This window comes from Dendrobates tinctorius, unplaced genomic scaffold (assembly GCF_039654945.1).
Source record: "Dendrobates tinctorius isolate UK_male_01 unplaced genomic scaffold, ASM3965494v1 ptg000016l, whole genome shotgun sequence".
NCBI lineage: Eukaryota > Metazoa > Chordata > Amphibia > Anura > Dendrobatidae > Dendrobates > Dendrobates tinctorius.
Window position 1 is genome coordinate 15573980 of NW_027361684.1, and position 23957 is coordinate 15597936.

The 23957-nt window shown below is 46.7% G+C and overlaps 1 protein-coding gene across 3 annotated transcripts in view; it reads right to left on the reverse strand.

The window, feature by feature from the left end:
- ERAL1 (Era like 12S mitochondrial rRNA chaperone 1) overlaps window positions 1–23957 on the reverse strand; it is a 63813-nt gene that overhangs the window by 21832 nt on the left and 18024 nt on the right. For all 3 annotated transcript variants that reach the window (XR_012228890.1, XM_073565504.1, XM_073565506.1), the window contains exons 3-5: window positions 22769–22896; window positions 21306–21383; window positions 17532–17578 (exon numbers count right to left, since the gene is read on the reverse strand). Coding sequence is in view for 2 of the 3 variants with exons in the window: in XM_073565504.1 (XP_073421605.1) it covers window positions 17532–17578; window positions 21306–21383; window positions 22769–22896 (253 nt within the window). In the remaining variant the exon portion in view is untranslated. The remainder of the gene's footprint in view (window positions 1–17531; window positions 17579–21305; window positions 21384–22768; window positions 22897–23957) is intronic.

Below are 23957 nucleotides of genomic sequence, written 5' to 3' on the forward strand. Positions count from 1 at the left end.
ACTGGAGAGAGCGGCTTATGATCTAATGAGTATGGGGGTCCTCCAACTCTCTCCTGACAAATAACGTTGGGGGGAAAGAATGATCTGGCATGTTTGATTTCCATCAGCCGATCCTTTGGTTCTCTGGAAGATAAGCTGCTGAGGATTCTAGTAGCGACTCTCATAGAAAACATGACGGCCATCTCATCTGTAGCCCCCATACACATTAGACAAATGTTAGCCATCTTCGACGGGTTCACCCGATGCTCTACAGATAGACTTCTTCCCTGACAATCAAGCATGTCCGATTTCACAATGGCCAATCGTATTGCTCTCCCAGAGACAAGCGGCCGTCAGAGATGTCTGTCGGCGGCTTTCTCTGAGAACACAGGAGCGCTCCTGCGTATTGGAGAGATGTCAACGGTGACTGTCAGCCAAATGATCAACCAATGCATCGTATGGTTGTCAGTCATCTAATACGTATGGCGGACTTAAGGGCATCTGACTGGAGAAGGATCCTCTGCCTTCTAAGCAGTCTTCATCAGAACAGAATATTTTAATGTCCTGTTACATCAGTACTCCGCTGACAATCAGAACAAATGATCAATATAATGAGCCCAGTGTTATCTGCAGGATTTATATATTCTGCCATGTTTCCGCATCATGCAGAACATTTGGCTATATGACCACCACTGTGGAAAGGTTTACTGTCATCTTTCATTTAAACGCATGTTCCCAGAATCACCGGATAGGTGGGGTGTTTGATTGATGGGGGGATCCATTACTAGGCTTCCCACCTACAGAGAGAATGAGAGTTTAAGGTCCCCATTTGTTTGGTGAGGCAGGGGACCATGTGTTCTGCACCTTTAAAGTCCATGGGCCTGACACAGATAGTAGAATACAGTACTACAGGAGTTAAAGGGGGTTTCCACATTTGGGGACAATTTTTTTTTTCCTTACTTAAATGTAAATGTATGCAATTGAGGCCAAAAATGGCTGATGATGCATGACCATGTGACCAGACCTGTCCATCAATTGAAACGCTCACATGAGAAAGCTGCTTTTCTATTGGAGGAAACTGATTGACAGGTCTGGTCACATGCTCCTCCTCCGCCAGTGGAGGACAGGAGAGCCGTGCAATCTGCAAGGAAGGCGGCACTAACAAGAGCAGGAGGAGAACCTGTCATACCTGTATAATAGTGTCACAAAGTCATGTCCCCAACACATACACTACTGTTCAAAAGTTTGGGGTCACCCAGACAATTGTTTTCCATGAAAACTCATACTTTTATTAATAAAATGAGTTGCCAAATGAATTTAAAATCTAGTCCAGACATTGACAAGGTTTGAAAAAATTTTTTATTTGAAATATAGGGATTTTTGTGTGTACTCACCATAAAATCCTTTTCTCCGAGACACTCATTGGGGTACACAGGACCATGGGTGTATGCTACTGCCTCTAGGAGGCTGACACTAAGTGAACACAAAAAAAGTTAGCTCCTCCTCCGCAGGATACACCCTCATCCTGGCTCTAAGCGAACCAGTTCAGTGCAAAAGCAGTAGGAGGACAAAAATCAATTTTAACACAGGTACATGTCAAGAAACTCATCTATGAAAAAAAAAAAAGCCATCAGGTAAACAGGGTGGGTGCTGTGTCCCCCAACGAGTGTCTCTGAGTAAAGGATTTTACGGTGAGTACACACAAAAATCCCTATTTCTCCTTCGACTCACTGGGTGACACAGGACCATGGAAAACGCAGTCCCTGGGTAGGAAACTGACCCAGCGAAAGTACCAACTGTTTATAGGTGTGCTACTGCTGCCTGGAGAATCCTTCTGCCCAGACTTGCATCTGCTGAAGTCTGAGTGTGGCTATTGTAGTGCTTTGAAAATGTATGTAGATTAGACCAGGTTGCAGCCTTGCAAACCTGTTCTGCTGATGCCTGGTGCCGAAGGGCCCAAGAGGCGCCCACCTCCCGCGTGGAGTGTGCCCTGTTCCCTGCTGGAATAGGTCTGCCCCTGATGTGGTAAGATTCCTGAATAGCTAAACGAATCCACCTAGCTATTGTAGATTTTGAGGCAGCGAGTCCCTTCCTGCGACCCTTGGGGAGCACGAACAGCGTGTCCGTCTGGCAAAAAGATGCTTTCCGTGACACATACCTCCTGAGAGCTCTCACTAGATCCAACGTATGAAGGGCCTTTTCCACGCGGTGTACCGATGCCGGCAAAATGAGGGCAAGACAATGTCCTCGCTAATGTGAAAAGAGGAAACGACCTTTGGCAGAAAAGGAGAAGCCAGCCTGAGAACCACCTTATCCTGGTGAAAGTTCAAAAACGGGGCTCGCCAGGATAAGGCAGTCAACTCCGAAACACGCTTGACTGACGTTATAGCGACGAGAAAAAAACTTTTCATGAGAGGTACGTGTTCTGGACATCCTGCAGAGGTTCAAAAGGAGATTCCTGCAGAGCACTTAGGACCAGGTTAAGGTCCCAGGCATCCAGGAGAGCTCTATAGCATCTGCAGATTGGACGCAATCCTGCGCCGAAACGGGATGGACAAGGCTGAGATCTGTCCTTTGAGGGAGCTTGGTGCTAGACCCGAGTCCAGGCCGGTTTGAAGAAATTCTAAAATGTTGCAAATGGAGAAAGTGAGCGGAGAACGACCGCGGTCTCTGCACCACGCAAAAAAGACTTTCCAGGTGCAGTGATAGATACGTGCCGAGGCGAGCCTTTGCGCGCTAATCATTGTAGTAACCACATCCTGGGAGAACCTGGCTTGGGTCAGGATCCAGGATTGAACGGCCAGGCCGTTAACCACAGGGCCCCTGAGTTCTGGTGGTAGATCTGACCTTGGGAACGTAGGTCCAGACGATCCGGTAGCCGCCAGGGGACCTCGGCAACTAGTTGCACTAGCTCTGCGTACCATGCCCGATGAGGCCAGTCTGGGGCGACCAGGATTACTGGGATCCCTTCTGACTTGACCTTCCTGATGACTTTCGGAAGCAGCGGTAACGGGGGAAACACGTACGGGAGACGAAACTGGTTCCAAGGCAGAACCAAGGCGTCCACGGTGATGGCATTTGAATCCGGGACCGAGCGACAAACTCTGGCACCTTGGCGTTTAACCTGAAGGCCATAAGATCCACATCCGGGGTTCCCCAACGTTGACAAATTTGTTGAAAAACCTCGGGATGGAGAGACCACTCCCCTGACGCAAGACCCTGCCGGCAGAGAAAATCTGCCGCCCAATTCTTTACGCCTGGTATGTGAACTGCCGAGATCACATTGATTTTTCTCGGCCCAGCGCAGAATGTGTTCCACTTCACACATGGCCGCCCTGCTGCAGGTGCCCCCTTGGTGATTGATGTAAGTCATGGCATTGTCCAACTGAATCCGGACAGTGCGATCCGCCAGGAGATGGTGAAAATGCCGCAAAGCCAGCTGAATCGCCCGAATTTCTAGGAGGTAGATTGGGAGGCGCAATTCCCAAGGCGACCAGCGTCCTTGGGCCGTGTGGTGACGGAAAACAGTTCCCCAGTTGAGGAGACTGGCGTCGGTAGTGACCACCAGCCAATAGTCCGGGGAAAGGACTTCCCCTGAAGGAGGTAAGAAATCAATGTCCACCACCTGAGTGCCTGCCTGACCTAGCGGACAGCCGGCATGGGTGGTCGAGAGAAAATGGACTCCTGTCCCAGGTTGCCAAAAGGGCATGCTGCACGGGACGAAGATGAAGCTGGACAAACTGTACCGCTTCCATTACTGCCACCATTTTCCCCAGAACCCTCATGCAGAAACGGATGGCACGAGGAATTGGCTGACGGAGTGCCTGGACTACCTGATGGAGGGCAAGGACCTTGTCTCGAGGGAGAATCACCAACCTCGGGAGGTGTCCAAGATCATTCCTAAGAAGGAAATTTTTTGGGCTGGGACAGGGGAAGACTTTCAAGTTTACCAGCCACCCTAGGCAGGAAAGCGTATTCAACGTGATGCTGACTCATTCCTTGCAAGCTCGGAAAGACGGTCCTTTGACCAGGAGGTCATCCAAATATGGCAAGACGACTATGCCCTGAGAATGCAGGATGGACATGACGGCTGCCATGACCTTTGTGAACACCCTGGGGGCGGTGCCTGAAAGGCAGGGCTGTAAACTGGAAATGTAGCCCGTGGATAGCGAAATGTAGGAACCTTTGATACGTGGGAAAAATGGGGATATGAAGGTAGGCATCTTGGATATCGATAGACACCAAAAATTCTCCCCTTTCCATTGATGAAATGATGGAGCGGAGGGACGCCATCCGGAAAAGTCCAATTTTTACAAATCTGTTTAGCTTTATGTCCAGAATGGGCCTTACAGTTCCGTCCTTCTTCAGAACCACGAACAGATTCAAATAGAACCTCTGAAATTTTTCGCTTTCCGGTACAGGAATGATAACGCAGTCGTGACGGAGTGACTCGATGGCTTTGAAGCAGGTCCGAGCGCATGCTTCCGCTCTGGTAGGACGGGAATGAAAAAAAAAAAACATTTTTGAGGGTGGGCGACAAATTCTATTTTGTATCAGGAGGACACCAGATCTCTGACCCAAGCGTCGTGCACGACGGTGAGCCAAACATGGCGAAACAAGAGCATGCGACCGCCTACTCTGCTGGTGTCGACCGGAAAATGCCTCGAGTCATTTGGCTGAAAATCTGTGGGACCTTGAGCCCTTAGATTTGGACTGGTGGGGACGGTTCTTCCCCAACGGACTGAATCTAAGTGAGATTTGATGATCTCTGTCCCCCTGAGCCGGCAGGATTGGTCGTTGTGGCCCACCCGGGGCTGCGAAAGGACCGAAAACGTGCCTGCAGTTGGTGACGAAACGGTCACCTAACCTTTTGCTGGGGAATGAATTACTTTTCCCCTTTGTGGTGTCTGAGAGGAGTTGATCTAGCCTTTCACCGAATAACCGGTCGCTCTGGTAAGGCAGAGATGTTAGGGATTTTTTCAATGTGGAGTCAGCTCAGTCTGTTATGAATGAGTCACAGGAGGAGGAAAAAACAAAAATGCAAGCTAAGTCCAGAAAACCAGAGAGGTTGGTAGCTAGCGGATTGCAGACCCCTGATCCTATTCACAACAACTAACAGTAGCCGTGGAGCGTTCCTACGGTGGTGCTAGATGCCTCTTCACAGCCGGAGAACTAAATAAGCCTAAAGAAAGAAAGGGGAAGCCTAAACTGCCCCAGAGCAGACCCCAAAGCAATAGACAGCCTCCAACATGTATTGTCGGTGAAAATAGATGAAAACACAAACACAGACAGAAAGACAGGCAGAGCAAACGATGGTGCCCAACTAACTAGATAGGAAAGGACAGAAAAGATGCTGGCTGCAATCCGCAAAAACCCTACCAAAAATGTCCCAACACGTCTGATAGGAAAAACGGCCCTGAAGTCACTAGACTTCAAAATCCCTATATCAGCACTCCGATATATTCTGAAGACAGAGCAAAAGAGATTTACCCGATCAGGGACAAAAATGGAAATTCAGCAGAGCCCCAGCCGGGGCTGGCAGAACACAAAACTATGCAAATCAGACAAAATCTCATGGAATAATAACAGAGCAAAACTTAGCTTTAGAGGACAGGAACTGAACTGGAGGCCAGAGCTCAGAGTAGAGAAATCACCAGCAACCCTACAGGGCGTCGGCTGCCTTATATCCACTCAGAGATTCCGGATGTCCAATCGCAATCCACCTGTTCAGGTGACAGGTTTCTCCCATCCAAATCAGTTTCACCACCTCCTTTCACCAGCAGAGGGAGTTCATCGGACATCAAAAGGTGAATGAGAAAATGAGCTCACAACAATGTCCTTAGCCACACAGCTCTTCTAATGGAGATAGCATTTGCGGCCGCAAGTGCCGCGCCGTTAGCCGCGTCCAAGGACGCATTAATCAAGTAGTCTCTGGCCAAAGCGCTCTGATTCGTGAGATCCACCTCAGATGGAAGGTCAGTACCCTGCAGGGCTCTATTTAAAGACTATGCCCAGGATACCATGGCCTTCACCACCCATGTTGCGACGAAGGAAGGAGAGACAGCTGAACCCGAAGCTTCAAAAACTGAACGAGCAAGGCTATTAAATGGTCAGTGGGATCTTTGATAGAGGATCCATTAGGTAAGGATAGCAGGGGTTTGGAGGCCAAGCGCGATACAGGTGGATCTACTGGAGGGGATTCTGCCCATTTTTTTGCGGAGATCAGAAGCAAACGGGTATCTCGCTTCAAGCGCCCTCTGACCTGAGAAACGCTTTTCTGGCTGCTCCCTGTGCCACTGCACTATGTCCTCAAACTCTGGGTGAGTGTTGAACACCCTATGAGGCAGCTTGGCCCATTTAAATGACACCTTGTGGCCAGGGTGGATTCATTATTAATCTCCAGGGTTTGATTGATGGCCTCAATGAGACTATCAACTGTCTCCTGATAACCAGGCGCATCCAAATTGAGGGGCCCATCCGAATCGTAATCAGAGTTATGCTCGATACCGAACACCGGTGACGGTGAGCGAGAGACGGAGCTCATGGACACTGAGGCGCCGGATGGCCCGGAGCCGTGGTATAGGTTAGTTTCCCCTGCGTCTGCATAGAGTGAGATAAAGCCCCTGCAGGACGACAGTTCCTGTGAGGTGGAGGATCTCTCCAAGATAGGCAAGCTACTGTCCCTACCCCTACTGGGGGTCTGAAGGGACTCGATTGCTCTAGTTAGTGATGCCATGGACTGTGACAGAGATGGAGCCCATTCAGGAGGGCTAGGTACACTGGGCTCGGTCGCAGCAGAGGGCTCCTGGGCATGTTGCCTCCTGAGGTCTTAGTTTCCAGCTCAGTCCCTGCATGCTGAAGCTAAGGGTGTGTGCACACGCTGTGGATTCTGCTGCGGTGTACAGTACCATTATTCCCTATGGGAATAAAAAAACCGCAGTGCAGACAGTACGGATTTTTCCGTGCGGTTTTCCTGCGGTTTTGATTCCGCAGAAAGAATTGACATGTCAATTCTTTCTGCGGATTCCGCTGCGGTTTGCCATCTCCTCCATTGTTGAGATGAAAAACCGCAGGGCAAAACTGCAGAGCAATCCGCAGGTAAAACCGCAGGTCTTTTGACCTGCAGATTTACCTGCGGATTTTACAAGATCCGCGCGGCCAAATCCGCACCCCATTCCGCAGCGTGTGCATGTAGCCTTAGTGCTCTTTTGCTATTGTTCACATTTGATTTGGTTTTGTCTATTTCAGTCTTGTGTGGTCAGCCAGCCCCTGCTGGGGCTGTGCTGAATTTCCATCCTTATGTTACGGTTTGCGCCAGTTTGTTTTTGTCCCTTATTAGATTGGCCTCTCTTTGCTCTGTTTTCAGAATATACCAGAGTGCTGATATAGTGGGAGAAGTCTAGTGACTTCAGTGTTTTTTCTATCAACGTGTTGGGCATATTTTGCAGGGTTTTTTGCGTGATTTTAGACAGTATATTTCCTTTCCTGACTAGTTAGTGTGGGCCCCATTGTTTGCTCAATCTATTTTCCTACCTGCGTTTGTGTTTTCATCTTGTCTCACCGACAATATATGTTTGGGGGCTATCTATTCCTTTGGGTTCTGCTCTGGGACAGTTTAGATTTCCCCTTTCTTGCTTTAGGCTTATTTAGTTCTCCAGCTGTGTCGAGGCGTCTAGAATCATCGCAGGTACGCTCCACGGCTGCTGCTAGTTGTGTGGATAGGATCAGGGGTCTGCAATCCGCTTAGTTACCAACCTCTCTGGTTTTCTGTGGCTTAGCTTGGTCTTGCTTTCCTCCTCGGGGACCCAATCATAACAGAATCACCAGCCTAAACCGCAGATTCTAGGGTACTCAAAAGCAGGAGAGAATTTTTTTTTATATATATTTTTTCCTCTTTTTCTCTGGGGCTGTAGAAGGTTTTTTTTATTCTTTAATGGAGATTAAGCAATTGTCTGATCGTGTTGAGCAGCTCACTGCTGAAGTGCGGGGAATTTCCGCCTATCTCGCTCAATCACCTGCTGGTGAACCAAAACTCCTGATGTGTTTTCTGGGGATCGGTCTAAATTTTTGCATTTTAAGAACAATTGTAAACTATTTCTTGCCTTGAAGCCTAACTCATCGGGGAGCTCTGTGCAGCAGGTTAAAATTGTCATCTCCTTGCTGCGTGGCGATCCCCAGGATTGGGCGTTTTCTCTGACACCTGGAGATCCTATTCTGACTAATGTGGACACATTTTTTCAAGCCTTGCGGTTGTTGTATGATGAACCTAATGCTGCTGATCAAGCTGAGAAAATCCTATTGGCAGTGAACCAGGGTCAGGATTCTGCAGTTATACCGTCAAAAATTCCCAAAAGTGGGCGGTCCTTACTACATGGAGGGGTCTGCAATCCGCTTAGTTACCAACCTCTCTGGTTTTCTATGGCTTAGCTTGGTCTTGCTTTCCTCCTCGGTGACCCAATCATAACAGCACTCAATATAAAGCATAGCAGCACTATAATGCAATATGAAACATAGAGGCACTCAATATAATGCATAAAAGCTATCTGATGCACTGTGACACTCAATGTAATGCATAGAAGCAATATGAAGTGCAGAGGCACAGACTATGGCTCTGCTTGAAGGTGCCAAACAAGAGACCAGGCCTCCAGTTACATCCAAGAGAGCAATCTCAGGGTTCTGGATAATCCTCCGCTCTGAATGGAACATCTCACTTGTCAGACTGATCCCACCCGAAGGAGGTAATTACTGAGCTGCAGCTGGAGGGCCGTCTTCATGGAGACACTGCGCTGCATTAACTCCATGTGTCCTCCTATGGATGGAGTAGTTAAGTCGAATCATGGGATGTAACCTGGACATATGGCCTTATTATAGCCCAGAGGTACAAGGCTTAGCTGCATATATGTGAAAATATACCTCACCACCTGAGCAGCTTCGGCACAATGGCATGAGACTAGCATCAGCCCAGAGGCCTAGGCCATCAACACAGCATTCCACCGTGCACTTACCTGTGCTGGCTCCATACCTTTTAGAAAACCAGGGGGAGCTGGTAACGCCGAGAGCCCACCATAGAGGGAAGCGGCCTTCCGTCAGGAATGCTGCATTACTGCCAATGATTTCCTCTCCTGTGCCCCACGAGATCCAGGAAACCAGCCTGTTGCCTGTCTTATTCTGCGTTCTACCGTGGAACGCACGCCGACCTGCTCTGGCATCACCGGAGGAGCGACGACCTTCTCCGCTACACGATTTCCAGAAGTAGCGGTGGCTTGCAGGCCGGCGTCGGAGCCGAGAGCCTCCACTGCGAGAGGAAGCGGCTCTACCCAGGGGTCTGGGCCGCACCCTGGTCTCTGTGGCTGAGGGACCCCCACCCAGGAGGGTTTCAGCCCCAGGCTACTTGAAGGAAAGACACTGGAGGGTGGAGGTGGGAGGGGCCTTTTAACCTCTCTGTGATCCTGTCCCGCTATAGGTCAAGGGAGGACTACCTCCATGGTGCTGTCCGGAGGGACGAAATGGAAAGTATTAAGTTACGTACCGGTAACGGTATTTTTCGGAAGCCCATGACAGCACCACGAGAGAGGGGATCCGCCCTATAGGAACAGGAAACCTACAGATACAAAAAGGGCGGTACCTCTCCCACGCATCAGTTGGATTACAGAGCTTGAGAGGCTACCATGGTTAGTACACAACATATAATATATACAACCTATCTACCCTATTTACCAGAATTATTTTATACCATCTCCCACATAAGGTGATTTTATGAACAATCTTCTAAAGGAGTGCACCACTATATGTGAACAAGGGAGGGAACTAAGGGTGCTGTCATGGGCTTCCGAAAAATACAGTTACCGGTACGTAACTTAATACTTTATTCGGACTCCCATGACAGCACCACGAGAGAATTACAGAGATGTAAAATACCTTAGGGAGGGACTACAACCTGCAGCACTCTTAGCCCGAAGGTGAGGTCTGAGGAGGCACCCATGTCTAACCGATAGTGGTTAAAAAAGGTGGAAGGAGATGACCAGGTGGCTGCCTTACATATTTGATCAATTGATACTCCAGATCTTTCCGCCCAGGATGATGCCATGGCCCGAGTGGAATGCGCCCTCAGATTCTGTGGAGCTGGGCCGCCACCTGCTGTGTAGGCAAGAGAGATAGCCTCCCTAATCCACCTTGCTAATGTGCGTTTTGATACTCTGTATCCTTTCCTGGGACCTTGGAAGGATAGGAATAATGTGTTCTCCTTCTTCCAAGGATCCGTGGCTGCTAAATATGTCAGTAAGCATCTCCTAATATCTAACGCCTGAAGTTTCTGCTCTTTAGGGTTGGTTGGATTAGGGAGGAAGGAAGGCAGAACTATCTCCTGTGTCCTGTGGAATTGTGTTGCTACCTTGGGAAGGTATGCTGGATCTGGCCTTAGGATTACTCTATCCTGTAAGAACTCTGTGTAAGGGGGCAATCTGGAAAGTGCCTGTATGTCGCTCACCCTACGTGCGGATGTTATTGCTACCAGAAATGCTGTCTTAAGAGATATAACCTTTAGTGAGGCGGAATCTAAAGGTTCAAACGGACTTTCCGTCATGGCTGTAAGGACTAAGTTTAAGTCCCACGGCACGCATCTTTGTGTATAGGTCTCGATCTGGCCGCTGCTCTGATGAACCTTGCTACCCAATAATTTTTTGCAATATCACCTGCAAACAGGGCCCCTAAGGCTGAAACTTGCACTTTTAGCGTATTTGTGGAGAGACCCAATTCGAAACCTTTCTGGAGAAATTCCAGAATATGTTTCGTGGGAATTCCGTCTCTGATGTCAAAGTGAAAGGTGGACAGGAAGCGTTTCCAGGTCCTAGCATAGATATTAGTGGTAGTTAATTTTCTGCTTTTTAGGAGGGTGTCAATTAAGTTCTTGGAGAACCCTCTATTCTTTAATAGTGACCTTTCAAACACCACGCCGTCAAATGAAGTCCCGCTACTTGTGGGTGGCTGACTGGCCCCTGGTAGAGGAGATCCGGAAGGTTCGGCATTACCCAGGGATCGCATACCGACATGGTCCTCAACCACGCGAACCAGGTCCTCCTGGGCCAAAAGGGGGCAATCAGTATGACTTTTCCCCGATCCTCTCTGATCTTCCTGACTACCAGAGGAAGAAGATTCAATGGTGGGAAGGCGTATGCCAGAGAAAAGTCCCATCTTATCAGGAGGGCATCCACCGCCAGGGGATCTTCCCTGGGGTTCAGAGAGCAGAACAATCTTTCTTTCCCGTTTTCTCTGGTGGCAAAGAGGTCTACCTCTGGCTGACCCCATCTGCGGACAATCTGGTGGTAATATCTTTGTTCAAAGCCCATTCTCCTTGTCTTAGAGCCTTGGGCTTAAAAAGTCTGCTCTTATGTTGTCCTTTCCGCTGATGTGGAGCGCGGTTAAAGATAGACAATTTCTCTCTGCTATCTGGAGGAGCCGTTCTGTTATCTGCATCAGAGCGCTGGAGCGGGTTCCACCTTGGTGGTTGACATATGCTACCGCTACCTGGTTGTCCGAGTGTATCCTCACGTGATGACCCTGTAGGTACATAATGAGTTTCTTGACTGCCCGTTCTATCGCCAATAGCTCTCTCTGGTTGGATGAGATTTCAGAATCAGAATCCCACTGTCCCTGTAACACTATGTCCCCCATATGGGCTCCCCAACCGAAGGAACTTGCGTCTGTGGTTATAACACGGGTTATCTGTGTTATCCAGGGCACCCCTGACGCTAGGTTCTCGCTATCAAGCCACCATCTCAGTGATGTAACAGTTGAGGGGCTCAGCAACATCCGACCTTGTAAGGAGCCTTCCAGGGCCCTGCTATTAACCAAGACGTCGTTTTGAAGGGGTCTGGTATGGAACTGTGCCCATCTAACTGCTGGGATGCATGACGTTAGAGAGCCTAACAAGGACATGGCCTGTCTGAAGGTCATAGATGGATTATCAATTGCCCGAAGGACCTGCTCCTGTATCTTTTGTAATTTATCTAGTGGTAGCAGGCACTGCTGAGTTTCTGAATTTAGTACTAACCCTAAAAATTTCTGTATTTTTAAGGGCTGGAGTCGGGATTTCTCGTAGTTTAAAATCCATCCAAGGTTTTCTAACCTGGATCTAGCTTTTTCTATCTGGGATTTACAATGACCCACTGATTTTCCTACAATCAAGAAGTCGTCTAAATATGGAATGATTAAGACGTCAACCTCCCGTAAGTGAGCCATAACTTCGGCCACTATCTTTGTAAAAACCCTGGGTGCTGCTGAGAGACCAAAGGGAAGGGCTCTATACTGAAAATGACGCACTGTGCCCTCTACTGAAACTGCCACCCTCAGGAACTGCTGGAAGTCTATATGGATAGGTACATGATAGTACGCGTCTTTCAAATCTATGACTGCCATAAAACAACCTTTAAACAATATTTTTATTGTTGTATTAATGGACTCCATTTTGAATGTACGATCAAAAACTCGTTAAGGGAACGAAGGTTTATAATCGTTCTGAAAGTCTTATCAGGTTTCTGGATTAGAAACAGGGGAGAGTAAAAACCTCTTCCTCTTTCAGCTTCTGGAACCTCTACCAGGACATTTTTCTGGCATAGGCTCAAGACTTCCGCTTCTAAAGCCGCTTGTTCGAGATGAGAAGATCTTAAGGGGGTTAGTTTAAAGGTGTCCCGCGGGATCTGGGTAAATTCCAACCTAAGCCCGGTGGATATTACCTTGCGCACCCAGTCACTATTCGTAATCTGTGACCATGCCGGGAAGAAGGATGACAGTCTACCCCCCACGGGAATTGCTAGTCATTGATTTGGTCTCTTTTGATCTCTCGACGAGCGTGTGAACATATAGCCCGTACCTCGTCTCCTTCTGTCTTCCCATCTGGGCCGATCTCTAACAGGCGAAGAGTTGCGCCTTCTCCCCTGGCCAAATCTCCTTCTACCAAATGGACGACGGTAGGATGCCGATGAAAGGTTTGGGAATTTTTTCTTGTCGTCCCCCGCCTTCTCAAGCAGCTCGTCTAGGACAGTTCCAAACAAATATTCGCCCTCACATGGAATCGCACAGAGCTTTGCTCTGGACTGGATGTCTCCCTGCCAGCACTTTAGCCACAGGGCTCTGCGAGCTGCATTAGAGAGACCTGCTGCTCTGGCGGCCATTCTCACTGCATCCGCTGAGGTATCTGCTAGGAAGGCTGCTCCTTCCTGGATGGTCGGTAGGGCCCCAAGAATTGCCTGTCTTGATGTACCCTGTTTTAGTTGTGACTCCAACTGGTCCAACCAGACCATCATGGACCTGGCCGTGCACGTTGAAGCCACTGCTGGTCTTAAGGACCCGGCCGCCATTTCCCAGGTGTTTTTCAGGAAAGAATCAGCCTTCCTGTCTAGGGGATCTTTAAGGGATCCCATGTCCTCAAAGGGGAGCGAGGATTTTTTTGATGCTTTTGCAATGGCTGCGTCTAATTTAGGGGCTCTGTCCCAAGTATTCACTGCCGGATCATCGAAGGGGTATCTGCGTTTGAGGGCTGGTGGTAGTGACCCTCTTTTGTCCGGTTTTTTCCACTCTCTGTGGATCAGATCCTGTATCTTCTGATTTAGCGGAAAGACTCTCCGCTTCCTCTGTTCCAGCCCACAGAACATGACATCCTGCATGGACAAATGGGGCTTAGGTACCTCTACCTCCATTGTCCCTCTGACTGCTTTGACCAGCTTGTCTACCCGGTCAAGAGGCAGACAAAATCGCCCCGAGTCCTCTTCTCCTGAGGAGGACGAGGGAGATGAAGCCTGGGAGTCTCTGCTCTTTCTCCACTCTACCGAGGAATCAGACTCCGCCGGGACCTCGCCCCTTAAACTTTCCGGCTGGGACAAGGACTTTAGGGTTTCCCTCATTTCTGCCCTGACAATGTCCCTTAAACTCGCCGCTACTGCGGGCGACTCTTCTGCCACCGTCTGCTGAATACAGGGGGGGCACAATTTTTTGAGGCAAGCGTCCGGTAATGGGCATGCACAGAGTGCGCATTCCCTATGTTTATTTTTACTTGTAGCTTTTTTCCCCTAGAAAAAAAGAAATACACAAAAAGGGGGGTCCCGTCACTGAGTGAACTTTCACGAAGATCACTTACCAGTGCCACAATCAAGTACCGGAGAACGAGGGGGATTTCTTTCGGTCGATGCTCCTGTCTGCCTGGAGGAGCTTTTACGGGTGGACTGGTCACTTCGTCCCGGCCGCTCACTGTCACGGGACACCTTCTTTTTCTGTTTGACCTGCCGCAGGTCATCCAGGGGCGGCAGTGATGTTTGCCGCTGCTGCTTTTGCCGCTGCTGCTCTCGATCACTCTCCATTACCACTGCTGCTGCTGTACACTGCTGCATGTAGTAATGTGGCCAAGCCAAGGTACCCTGCCAGGGTCCTGCCTAAATACCCCTCCTCCGGTCAGCAGTATCCATGCCGCGCCCCTCCCCCCCTTAACGGAGCTCCCTACCCCAGCTGGCGCCGACCCGGTCAGCGCCATCGGTGTTTCCGATGGGCGCCGCCATCTTGGATTCCTCGCGCATGCGCAGTGGCGCGCTGACCCGGAAGCGCATCCTCCGCCCGCCCCCTGACGTCACCGCTACCCCGGGAAGACCGGAAGTCACGCGAGATGCCCGGGAGCCCCGGAAGCAGCGCTACCCGGTCGCAGCCCCCTGCACCGCGCTGCCATCGTACCTGCGCCGCCGGAGCCGGGAACCCCCGGGGGAAATATACTTACCGGCGGCGGCCTAATTCCGGAGACGGACATCCTCCGGACGCCGCTCCCTGCTGCACACGCCACCGCCGTGACACCCATCCTGGGCCACCGTGGCGTCCTCCAGGAGATCCGCACCAGGCCGAGGTAGGAGACCCCCTCGCTACCGGTACCGGCTGGCCGGCCTGGGATCCGGTTCTTCTGTAGGATCCCGTCCCCTCAGGAACAGGAAACCAACTGATGCGTGGGAGAGGTGCCGCCCTTTTTGTATCTGTAGGTTTCCTGTTCCTACAGGGCGGATCCCCTCTCTCGTGGTGCTGTCATGGGAGTCCGAATAAATTAATATTAGCTTTATAAGCGTATTCATAAAAGCAATAACAGGGCATTGTATCTGATATAGAGCGGTTTGTGTGTTAAGATTTGTTTGTTACAGAAGGCATAGAAAACTGGACAGAATTTCCAATGACGTCTGGAGAATCCATAATTTATGACCTTGTTATTTCTATTTAAAATACTCTCTTTCCTAGGTAATGTACATAGCCATTCCCGTTTCTCCTAGGGGTGTAATAAAATACTTGCTGCTTGGGATCTGAAAACAGACACTGACATATACACTGACAGAAACTGGCTGTGTGTATCTTATCCCAAATTTGCTCTCCTTGGAAGGGCTGCCCTGACACATCCTTGTTTCGATTGACACTTTGTGCTGTCTCCATACACCAGGGGCATTTGGTGGTGAACCACTTTCAAACAAGAAAGGTGGGGTTCAATGAAACTGTGCAACAAGAGGGAAATAGTCTAGGGGAAGAGTCTTGAGGAGATCATTTGCATATTCCCAGTGCCTTCTGGGAGAAATGCAAAGTACTACATCTGGGCAATAAAAATGAAAAAAGCATATATAGAATGGGAGGAATAGGGCTAAGTGACAGCACATGTGAAAAAGACTTGGGTATACTAATAGATCACAGACTGAATATGAGTCAACAGTGTGATGCAGCAGCAAAAAAGGCAAATGCAATTCTAGGATGTATTAACAGAAGCATACAGTCTAGATCACGTGAAGTAATTATTTCCCTCTACTCCTCTTTGGTCAGACCTCATCTGGAATATTGTGTCCAATTTTGGGCACCACATTTTAAAAAAGACATCAACAAACTGGAGCAAGTTCAGAAAAGAGCGACCAGAATGGTGACCGGTCTGCAAACCCTGTCTTATGAGGAAAGGTTGCAGGATTTGGGAATGTTTAGTTTGCAAAAGAGAAGACTGAGAGGAGACTTAATAGCTGTCTACAAATATCTAAAGGGCTGTCACATTGTAGAAGGATCAACTTTATTCTCATTTGCACAAGGAAAGACTAGAAGCAATGGGATGAAGCTGAATGGGAGGAGACACAGATTAGATATTAGAAAAAACTTTTTGACAGTTAGAGTGATCAATGAGTGGAACAGGCTGCCACGAGAAGTGGTAAGTTCTCCTTCAATGGAAATCTTCAAACAGAGGCTGGACAGACATCTAACTGGGATGATTTAGCGAATCCTGCTTTGAGCAGGGGGTTGGACCAGATGGCCCAGGAGGTCCCTTCCAACTCTACGATTCTATGATTCTACTTTTGCTGCACAGTGACTGCAGACTTATAATTCCCCCAATGCAATCAATATACACTGTAATTATTCGCCAGTTTCTGAGTCGGAACCAGAGGGTATATATGAGCTATACATACTCCCTGCCAAGGTCGGTCCAGTGGGCGCAGCCTCGCTCAATAGAAGTGTATTAAGTGAGACCATGCCCACTAGACGGGCTCTGGCCGGGAGTGTGTATAACACATACATAACCTCCGGTCCTGGATCAGAAACTGGTGAATCCATGCAGCATACTCATCACTTAGGACTGAACAACTCCTTTAAAGAAACACTTGCATCAAAATTTTGTATCCTCTTAATACATTGCAGTCATCATATTATATGGCCCTGTGTATTTACAATTGCTCATTTTGCCTTTCTACCCACATAATTCTTCTCTTTTACATTAGGTCAATGTCATCACGTCATTAAAAACTGACTAGCTGAATCCTTCTGAGTCCTATGTAGAAACAGAAGGTCAATTTTCACTGCACAAGTCATGAGTCACTGCAAAAATTTATGGCAGGGAGAGGATTGAGCAGCTGGGTCAGAAGTTGGAGAGGGGAATGATTTATGCAGGGACAAGAGACTTCCTGTTTTTACATAGAATAGAGAAAAGAGAAGAATTAGCTGGGTAGAAAGGGAAAATGAGCAATTGTAAGTACACAGTGCTCTATAATATGATGATTGCAATATATTAAGATAATAAAAACTTTTATAGGAGTGCTTCTTTACACTATGACTAGGGCTAGTTTCAAACATAATATTCACAGTTCCAAGTATGGAGTGACTAAGGGTCTCCTGACCAGAAGTTTACATCTATTTCTGTCTATGATGCTGCCAAGTTTGGTCAGGAGACTGGCAGCCAGTGTACATGTAGATGGCCAAGAGTGATGACTCCTACAATGGGGTATCAGCCAGTGAAAGGGTCTTGTCCACAGTGTCTCTCAGTAATAGCAATGGTGAGGCCACATGTAGTAGGTTTGAGAGCCACATATGGCTCCCAAGCTACTGGTAGAGAAACACTAACATATACAATAGTCCACTTCCACACACAGTTTAGAATTTTTAATGTTTTTAGTGATTTTTATTTTTTGCATTTTTTTGGGAGGGAATGTGGACTAAATCACATAAATCATTACATATAAAAGATAGACAATTCCATTTATTACCCACAGTCAAGAAAAAAGGGAACTTACCGATCAGCTCTTACAGAATTGACCATGCCGGGAGTATCCAGAAGTATCTAAAGACAACATAAGTCGTAAGGAATTTCTCGGCCAGTGCCTCCTGGTACGATACTCAGCAATGCATGCATTGCCCTCACACATTAATGAGGGATGTAATACTGCACAGGATCTCATAGGCATTTCTGGATACCTCTCATACTTCCACTGGAGCTTGGCTTGGAAAGTCCAGCAGTGACTGGAGTTAGGCTCCAGCCGCTGCAGGTAGAGACAGGTGTCACCTATGCAACTTAGGCCTCTTTCACACTTCCGTTTTTAACAATCAGTCAAAATCCGCCAGGTTTTGAAAAGAACGGATCCGCAATTTTTTTTGCGGCTCCGTTTTTTTTCCCCATTCACTTTCATTATTGGCGGATCTTGACGGATTGCCGTCCGTTGCATTCGTTTTTGTGTGGATCCGCCAACATCCTCAAAGATTTCCAAACAGAGCTTGCAACGTTTTTGTGGCTGGCGGATCCTCCAGACACTGATTTAACCCAAAATTCTGTCTGGGTGCCGGACAAAAACAACTGAAGTGTGAAAGAGGCTTAAGCTGGCATTTACCGGGTGTCAAGGAAGCACAGCCACCGAGCCGCACCACACACCGTGCACCCAGCAGTGACATACAGGTACATCATTTTATGCCAAAAACGAAAAAAAAAAAATTAATAATATGAAAACAGTGGCAAATGGTAGAAGCTACAAAAGTTTCAGGTGTGGAAAAAAAACCACTACAAAGTATGCTTTCCAAAATAGAAGTTATTATCAACAAAATGTAAAGTCAATGAACAAAACAGAAATCTAAATCACATCAATACTTGCTATGACCGCCCTTAATCTTCAAAACAGCATTCATTTTCTTATGTACTCTTGCAGAGTTCTTAAAGTTAGTCAGTAAGGAGGTTGTTCCAAACATCTTGGAGAACTAACCACAGATCTGTGGATGTCGCTTGTGCAAATCCTTCTGTAACTACACGTAATGAAAGAGACTGGATGTTTTGATCAGGGCTCTATGGGGCCGTAGCATCACTACCAGGACTCCGTGACTCCTTGTTCTTCTTTATGCTGAAGATAGTCATTTATGACATTAGCTGCATGTTTGGGGTTATTGTACTGCTACAGTTTGGAGCCAGACGCCTCCCTGATGGATAAGCATCTGCCTGTATTTCTTAGGATTGAGGACACCATTAATCATAAACAGATCCCCAACTACATTTTCTGAAATGCAGCTGCAAATTTGTGAAGACCTCCCCCCCCCCCCCCCCATCATGCATCACTGGTGCCTGCGGAGTACCATTATTGTACTACTGTCAAGCACTTCGGGAACAAACTGCCTTCTTTTGCAGGCCAAATATTTCACATTTTGACTAATCCGTCCAAAACACCTGCTGCCATTTATCCGCCTGCCAGTTCCTAACTTTTCGTGCATTGTTGAGTCACTTGGTCTTGTTTCCATGTTTCAGGTATGGCTTTTGGCTGCAATTCTTCAAAGACGACCACTTTTGGCCAGGATTCTCTGAACAGTAGATGGTGTAGCAGGGTCACACTGGCTTCTGCCAGTTCTGAGTTGAGGGCACTGCTGGACAGCTTCTGATTTTGAACTGAAGTATGATGTGTCTTTCATCAGCTGTATGTTTTCTTGGCTGACCACGGCGTGTACGGTGCTCAATGTTGCCCATTTCTCGAAGTCCCCAATGCTGAGAAATGCAGACAGATATTTATCCATCATGTAATACCATCAGGGAGGCGTCTGATTGGCTCCAAATTTATTCTGCAACGAGACAACGACCCCAAACATACAGCCAATGTCATTAAGAACCATCTTCAGTGTAAAGGAGTCCTAAAAGTGATGATATGGCCCCACAGAGCCCTGATCTAAACAACATCAGGACTTTCTATGATTACATAGTGATAAAGAAGGATTTGTACAAGCCTACATCCAGAGAAGACGTGGTCAGTTCTCCAAGTTTTTAGAAAAAACTTCCTGCCAAGCTTCTTCAAAACCTGTACAAATGAACCTAGAAAAATTGTTTAAAAAAAAAAAAAATCCTAAAATTGATAGAAAGCTCAATTCCCAAAAGAGTGCATTAACAAAAGCCCTTTAAAATATAATTTTATTGAATGTAAATACGCCAGCTGCCCAACTTTGACGCAGACTTGCACAATGAGCCCACATCTTTCCTGGAAAATGATGGCTGATGTCTGCCAAAGACCCACCTACCTGTCATTTTGATCTTTCTGTGAAAGCCACCGTTTAGTTGACATTCATTGAAGATTGTGATTTTCTCTATACCTAGAAATGCTGATGCACTGCTACGTATAGGAAAAGTAATCAGATGTTTGCAGCTTCAAGTTCCCTAAGGGGAATATTAAATAGAGTAAAAAAAAAAAAAAAAATTAAAAACCCGCCTCCCCACGTTCAAATCACACCTCATTTGTCCCATTAAAAAATATATATACACATATTTGTATCGCTGAGTTCATAAAAGCCCCATCTATCAAAATCTACAATAAGTTAATCCAGTTGGTAAAATACATATTGAGGAGACCTTGAAACTCCAAAATTACGGGGGGTGGAGGGGGAGGGTGTTAAGCCGCCGCAACATTGCAATAAAGAGCAAAAAGAGGTGATCGAAACATTTTATCGACCCAAGATGTTATCAATAAAAACAACCTCACAACCTCAGGGTACAAAAAAATGAGCCCTCACATAGTCCCTTATCCTGACAATTGAAAGTGTTACAGGTCTCGGAAAATGGCAACAAGCAAATTTCTTATTTTTATTTTTTTAAACAAATTTCCTATTATTTTCACCACTTAATTAAGAAAACTATATATGTTTGGTATCAGCATGATCGTACTGACCTGGAGAATTATAATGCCCGGTCAGTTGTACCATATAGTGAACATCCTCCAAATAAGCAGGGAAGAGGGGCTGTACCGCAGGGAAACCACAGACGCAAACTGCGTAGGGTGCGTTACTGCTTAATAAGCCATGACGAGCACATATAACCCAACACTTTGGGTGTACACCAATAGAAAAAAGTGTAGCTAATGAAGTTGCAGAGGAAAAATAAAGTGACACTCACCAGTTAAAAGTCCATTCTTTATTGAGCCAGTGGTTCACAGCATGTCCACGGGGAGAATGGGAGATGGAGTATGCGAGTGACGACGGCCGTTTTGCGCTGTTGCGCTTCTACGGGTCAACGTAGAAGCGCAATAGCGCACACTCCATCTCCCATGGACTTTTAACTGGCAAGTGCCACCTTATCTTTCCTCTGCAACTTCATATAGCTAACATGGTAAATTAAAAAAAACAAACCCTTTTTTGGAAATTTCAATGCACTGGAATTTTTTTCCAGCTTCCCAGTACATCACATGATAAAATGTATGGTGTTAAATATAAGGGGTTAGATATCTTATACACGAACACACTACACAAGTGTACCTGGAAGAATTCATGCTGTTTTGAAGCCAAAGATCAGTTACAGCAAATATTGATTTAATTTACATATCTCTTTTGTTCATTCATTTTGCTAATTGATAAAAATAAACTTTAGACACTTCTACTTGTGATCGCATTGTTAATTTGGAGCATTTATTCTCCACCTGGGTAAAGGTTCTGCACAGCACTGTATCTCTTGATGGGTGTTTCTGGTGGTCTTCTAGGTCTGGATTTACAAGCTTCTAGCATGAGGACCACTGCTGCCATCACTGATCTTAAGCTCGGCTCAGTACAGTACTTACAATCTGGGTGTCCCCTTCTGTGAGAATCCCTTGTGCTTTGCAGCGTGTGGTGTGGACTTTACAGGATACAGGAAAAAGCTACACAAGAGTATTAACACCATTAGAGTCAGTCATTTGGTAAAACACCTAAAACATAAAAGCCTTTACAAACTGTATGTTAATATTAAATTAGAAAATTCTGACATGAGAATGGCGCAGACAACTTCACTATTTGATGCCAGTAGCAACTATTCTTCCCTTTACAGGATGCTCCTGATTTTTTTTGCCCAATTCCTCTCCTTCTAAGCCTAAGTAACCAACAGAGACTATTTAAAGGGAACCTGTCAACAGGTTTTCCCAATATAAAGTACAGCTAGCACATTTAAGCCTAGTTTTACAGAATTCTAGTATAAGCCCTAAGTCCCCAATCCCACCCTACAAGGCACAAAAAACAGACTTTTGATAATACTCACAGATGGCGCGGTCCGGTCCGACGGATGTCTCTGGTGTTGATCCAGCGCCTCCTCTCTTCCTGCGATCAATGACCTCCTTCATGTGGACGACTCTCCCACTTTATCCACACAGTGTACCCCCATTGCACTCCTGTGCTAGTGATCGCAAGCAGAGAGGAGACGCTGGATCAAGTTCAGAGACGATCAATCAGACCGGACCGCGCCATCTGCGAGTATAAGAAAGAGGGTTTAAAAGGTGCTGGCTATATTTTACATGGGGAAAACCTGGTAACAGGTTCCATTTAAAGACTTATTTGCTAAAGCTGAAGAAAGCTTTGTAACAACCAACCCAAGATCTCTCTTCTCTTTAGAAAGATTCTGCTGCAGCTCCAAGGCAAGAAAACACATTACCCAGCGGCAGCAGAACCACCAAGAAAAAAGAAGGCTCCAGGTCAGTCAATGATTTACATGAAGCCCCCTCTTTTCAAAATGTACTGAACCCTCCCATAGCCTCATGTTTAGAGATGAACTAATTTGTTCGGATTATGACCCCGAATCTGATTTTGACATATTCATTCAATATTCGAACACTATCGAATGTATGTCTTATGATCGGTTCTGAACTTATTTGGCAATTTCTACTCCCATTGACTAACGATGTTCGGCTGCGTTCGACGAATATTGCAAACCAATATTCGATTCCGATCGTATTCGGAGCCAAAGCCGAACAAATTCGCTCATCTCTACTCATGTTGCTACAATGCCAGACAGCCCCATAATGACATCCTAAAGAGGCGTTTCCAGAATCACAACCTCTCCCTAGCTTCAGTGCACATGCAGAAGACTGCACTGCTCCATTCAAAAAGGAGGTACATAGGAACCCCGCTCTCATGACCGGCGTGGGAGTCACTACACAAACACGCATCTGTCTATCCAATGGGGACGGGATGTGGTTCTGTGTACACGCCTTTGAATTGTTCACAGTAATGGACATACAACACGAATACAAGACTGGTGCCTAATTCTCTTTACCTTTCTGCCCAGAAGCTGGTTGGATAAAGTTGATTTCCCTGCATTTGGAGCCCCTATAATAGCAAGTTTGAGCACTTTGGAGTTCTCTGGCTGGTCGGGAACATTCAATAATAAACTGTCTTGATCAGCTGCAAACAGAGAATTACGATTTTTATGAACTGAAGCAAACTACGAAAGACGACAAATGGGAGGTAAAACATTACTTATAACGATGACCCAGCACATTAAATGAAAGGTGACCAAACCCAATCCAGCCAAAAATATCAAACGTGTATGGAGCTGCCCGAATGTTTTACAATAGCACAGGACCCTTTTAGCCTATGAGAGATACGTTACTGCAAGAAAACTATAGTAGACTGAATGTGTGAACCAGAAAGCAGGTTCCCCCCTTAGTCTCCCCCATTATCACTGTATCTGCCTCTTCTAAGCCTAGAGCTCTTATTATAGAAATCCATGCAAGCAAACTTGCAAAAACCTATTTTTAAGAACATGGTCCACCATATGCCATGTGCCTCTGCTAGTCACCGATGCAGCACCTACTCGCACGGCAGTCACACTGAATCTGCTGAGAGGGAGTGGAATCCTAAATACCAGGTAAAACTTGTTAAGTAGAGTCACAGTCTGGTGGGGTGAATAGAATATGGATACTATATTCTACATATCGTGACCCGATTTTCTCAGATTTGTCCACCTTGTCAGATAGTTTTTCATTAATCAGGGACCAAGAGATCAGTCTTTTTACTTCCGAGCCCTGGTTTTCTCCTAGCTGAGGCAATAGCTTGTTTACTAGCAAGAAAAATGAAGGAAATAAGGTTGGGAATATTTAGAATGAGAATTTAATGAAGCCTCTTGGAGGGGTTTTCTATAAATTATGGCCTGTAACACATAAGGAAATACACTGTAATCCAAAGTCTACGGGATTTAGAGCAAAGCCACCATACATGTGGCCTATAGATTTACATCTTCTAAAACATCGGGTGGAATAGTTAGGAACAACTTTTGCTACCCTAACTGAGGTCAAGTAGACTCATCAGGACTTAATTAGTTTCAAGCATCAAGGCATTAAGTAAGGTACTTGTGATATAGGACTACATTTGGGTCCAGTCTTCAGACAATGTAGAGCCAATATCGGCTTCCCAGAGAGAAGTATAGGTGATATGACGTCTGTGGGTGGTATGGTTTATATAAG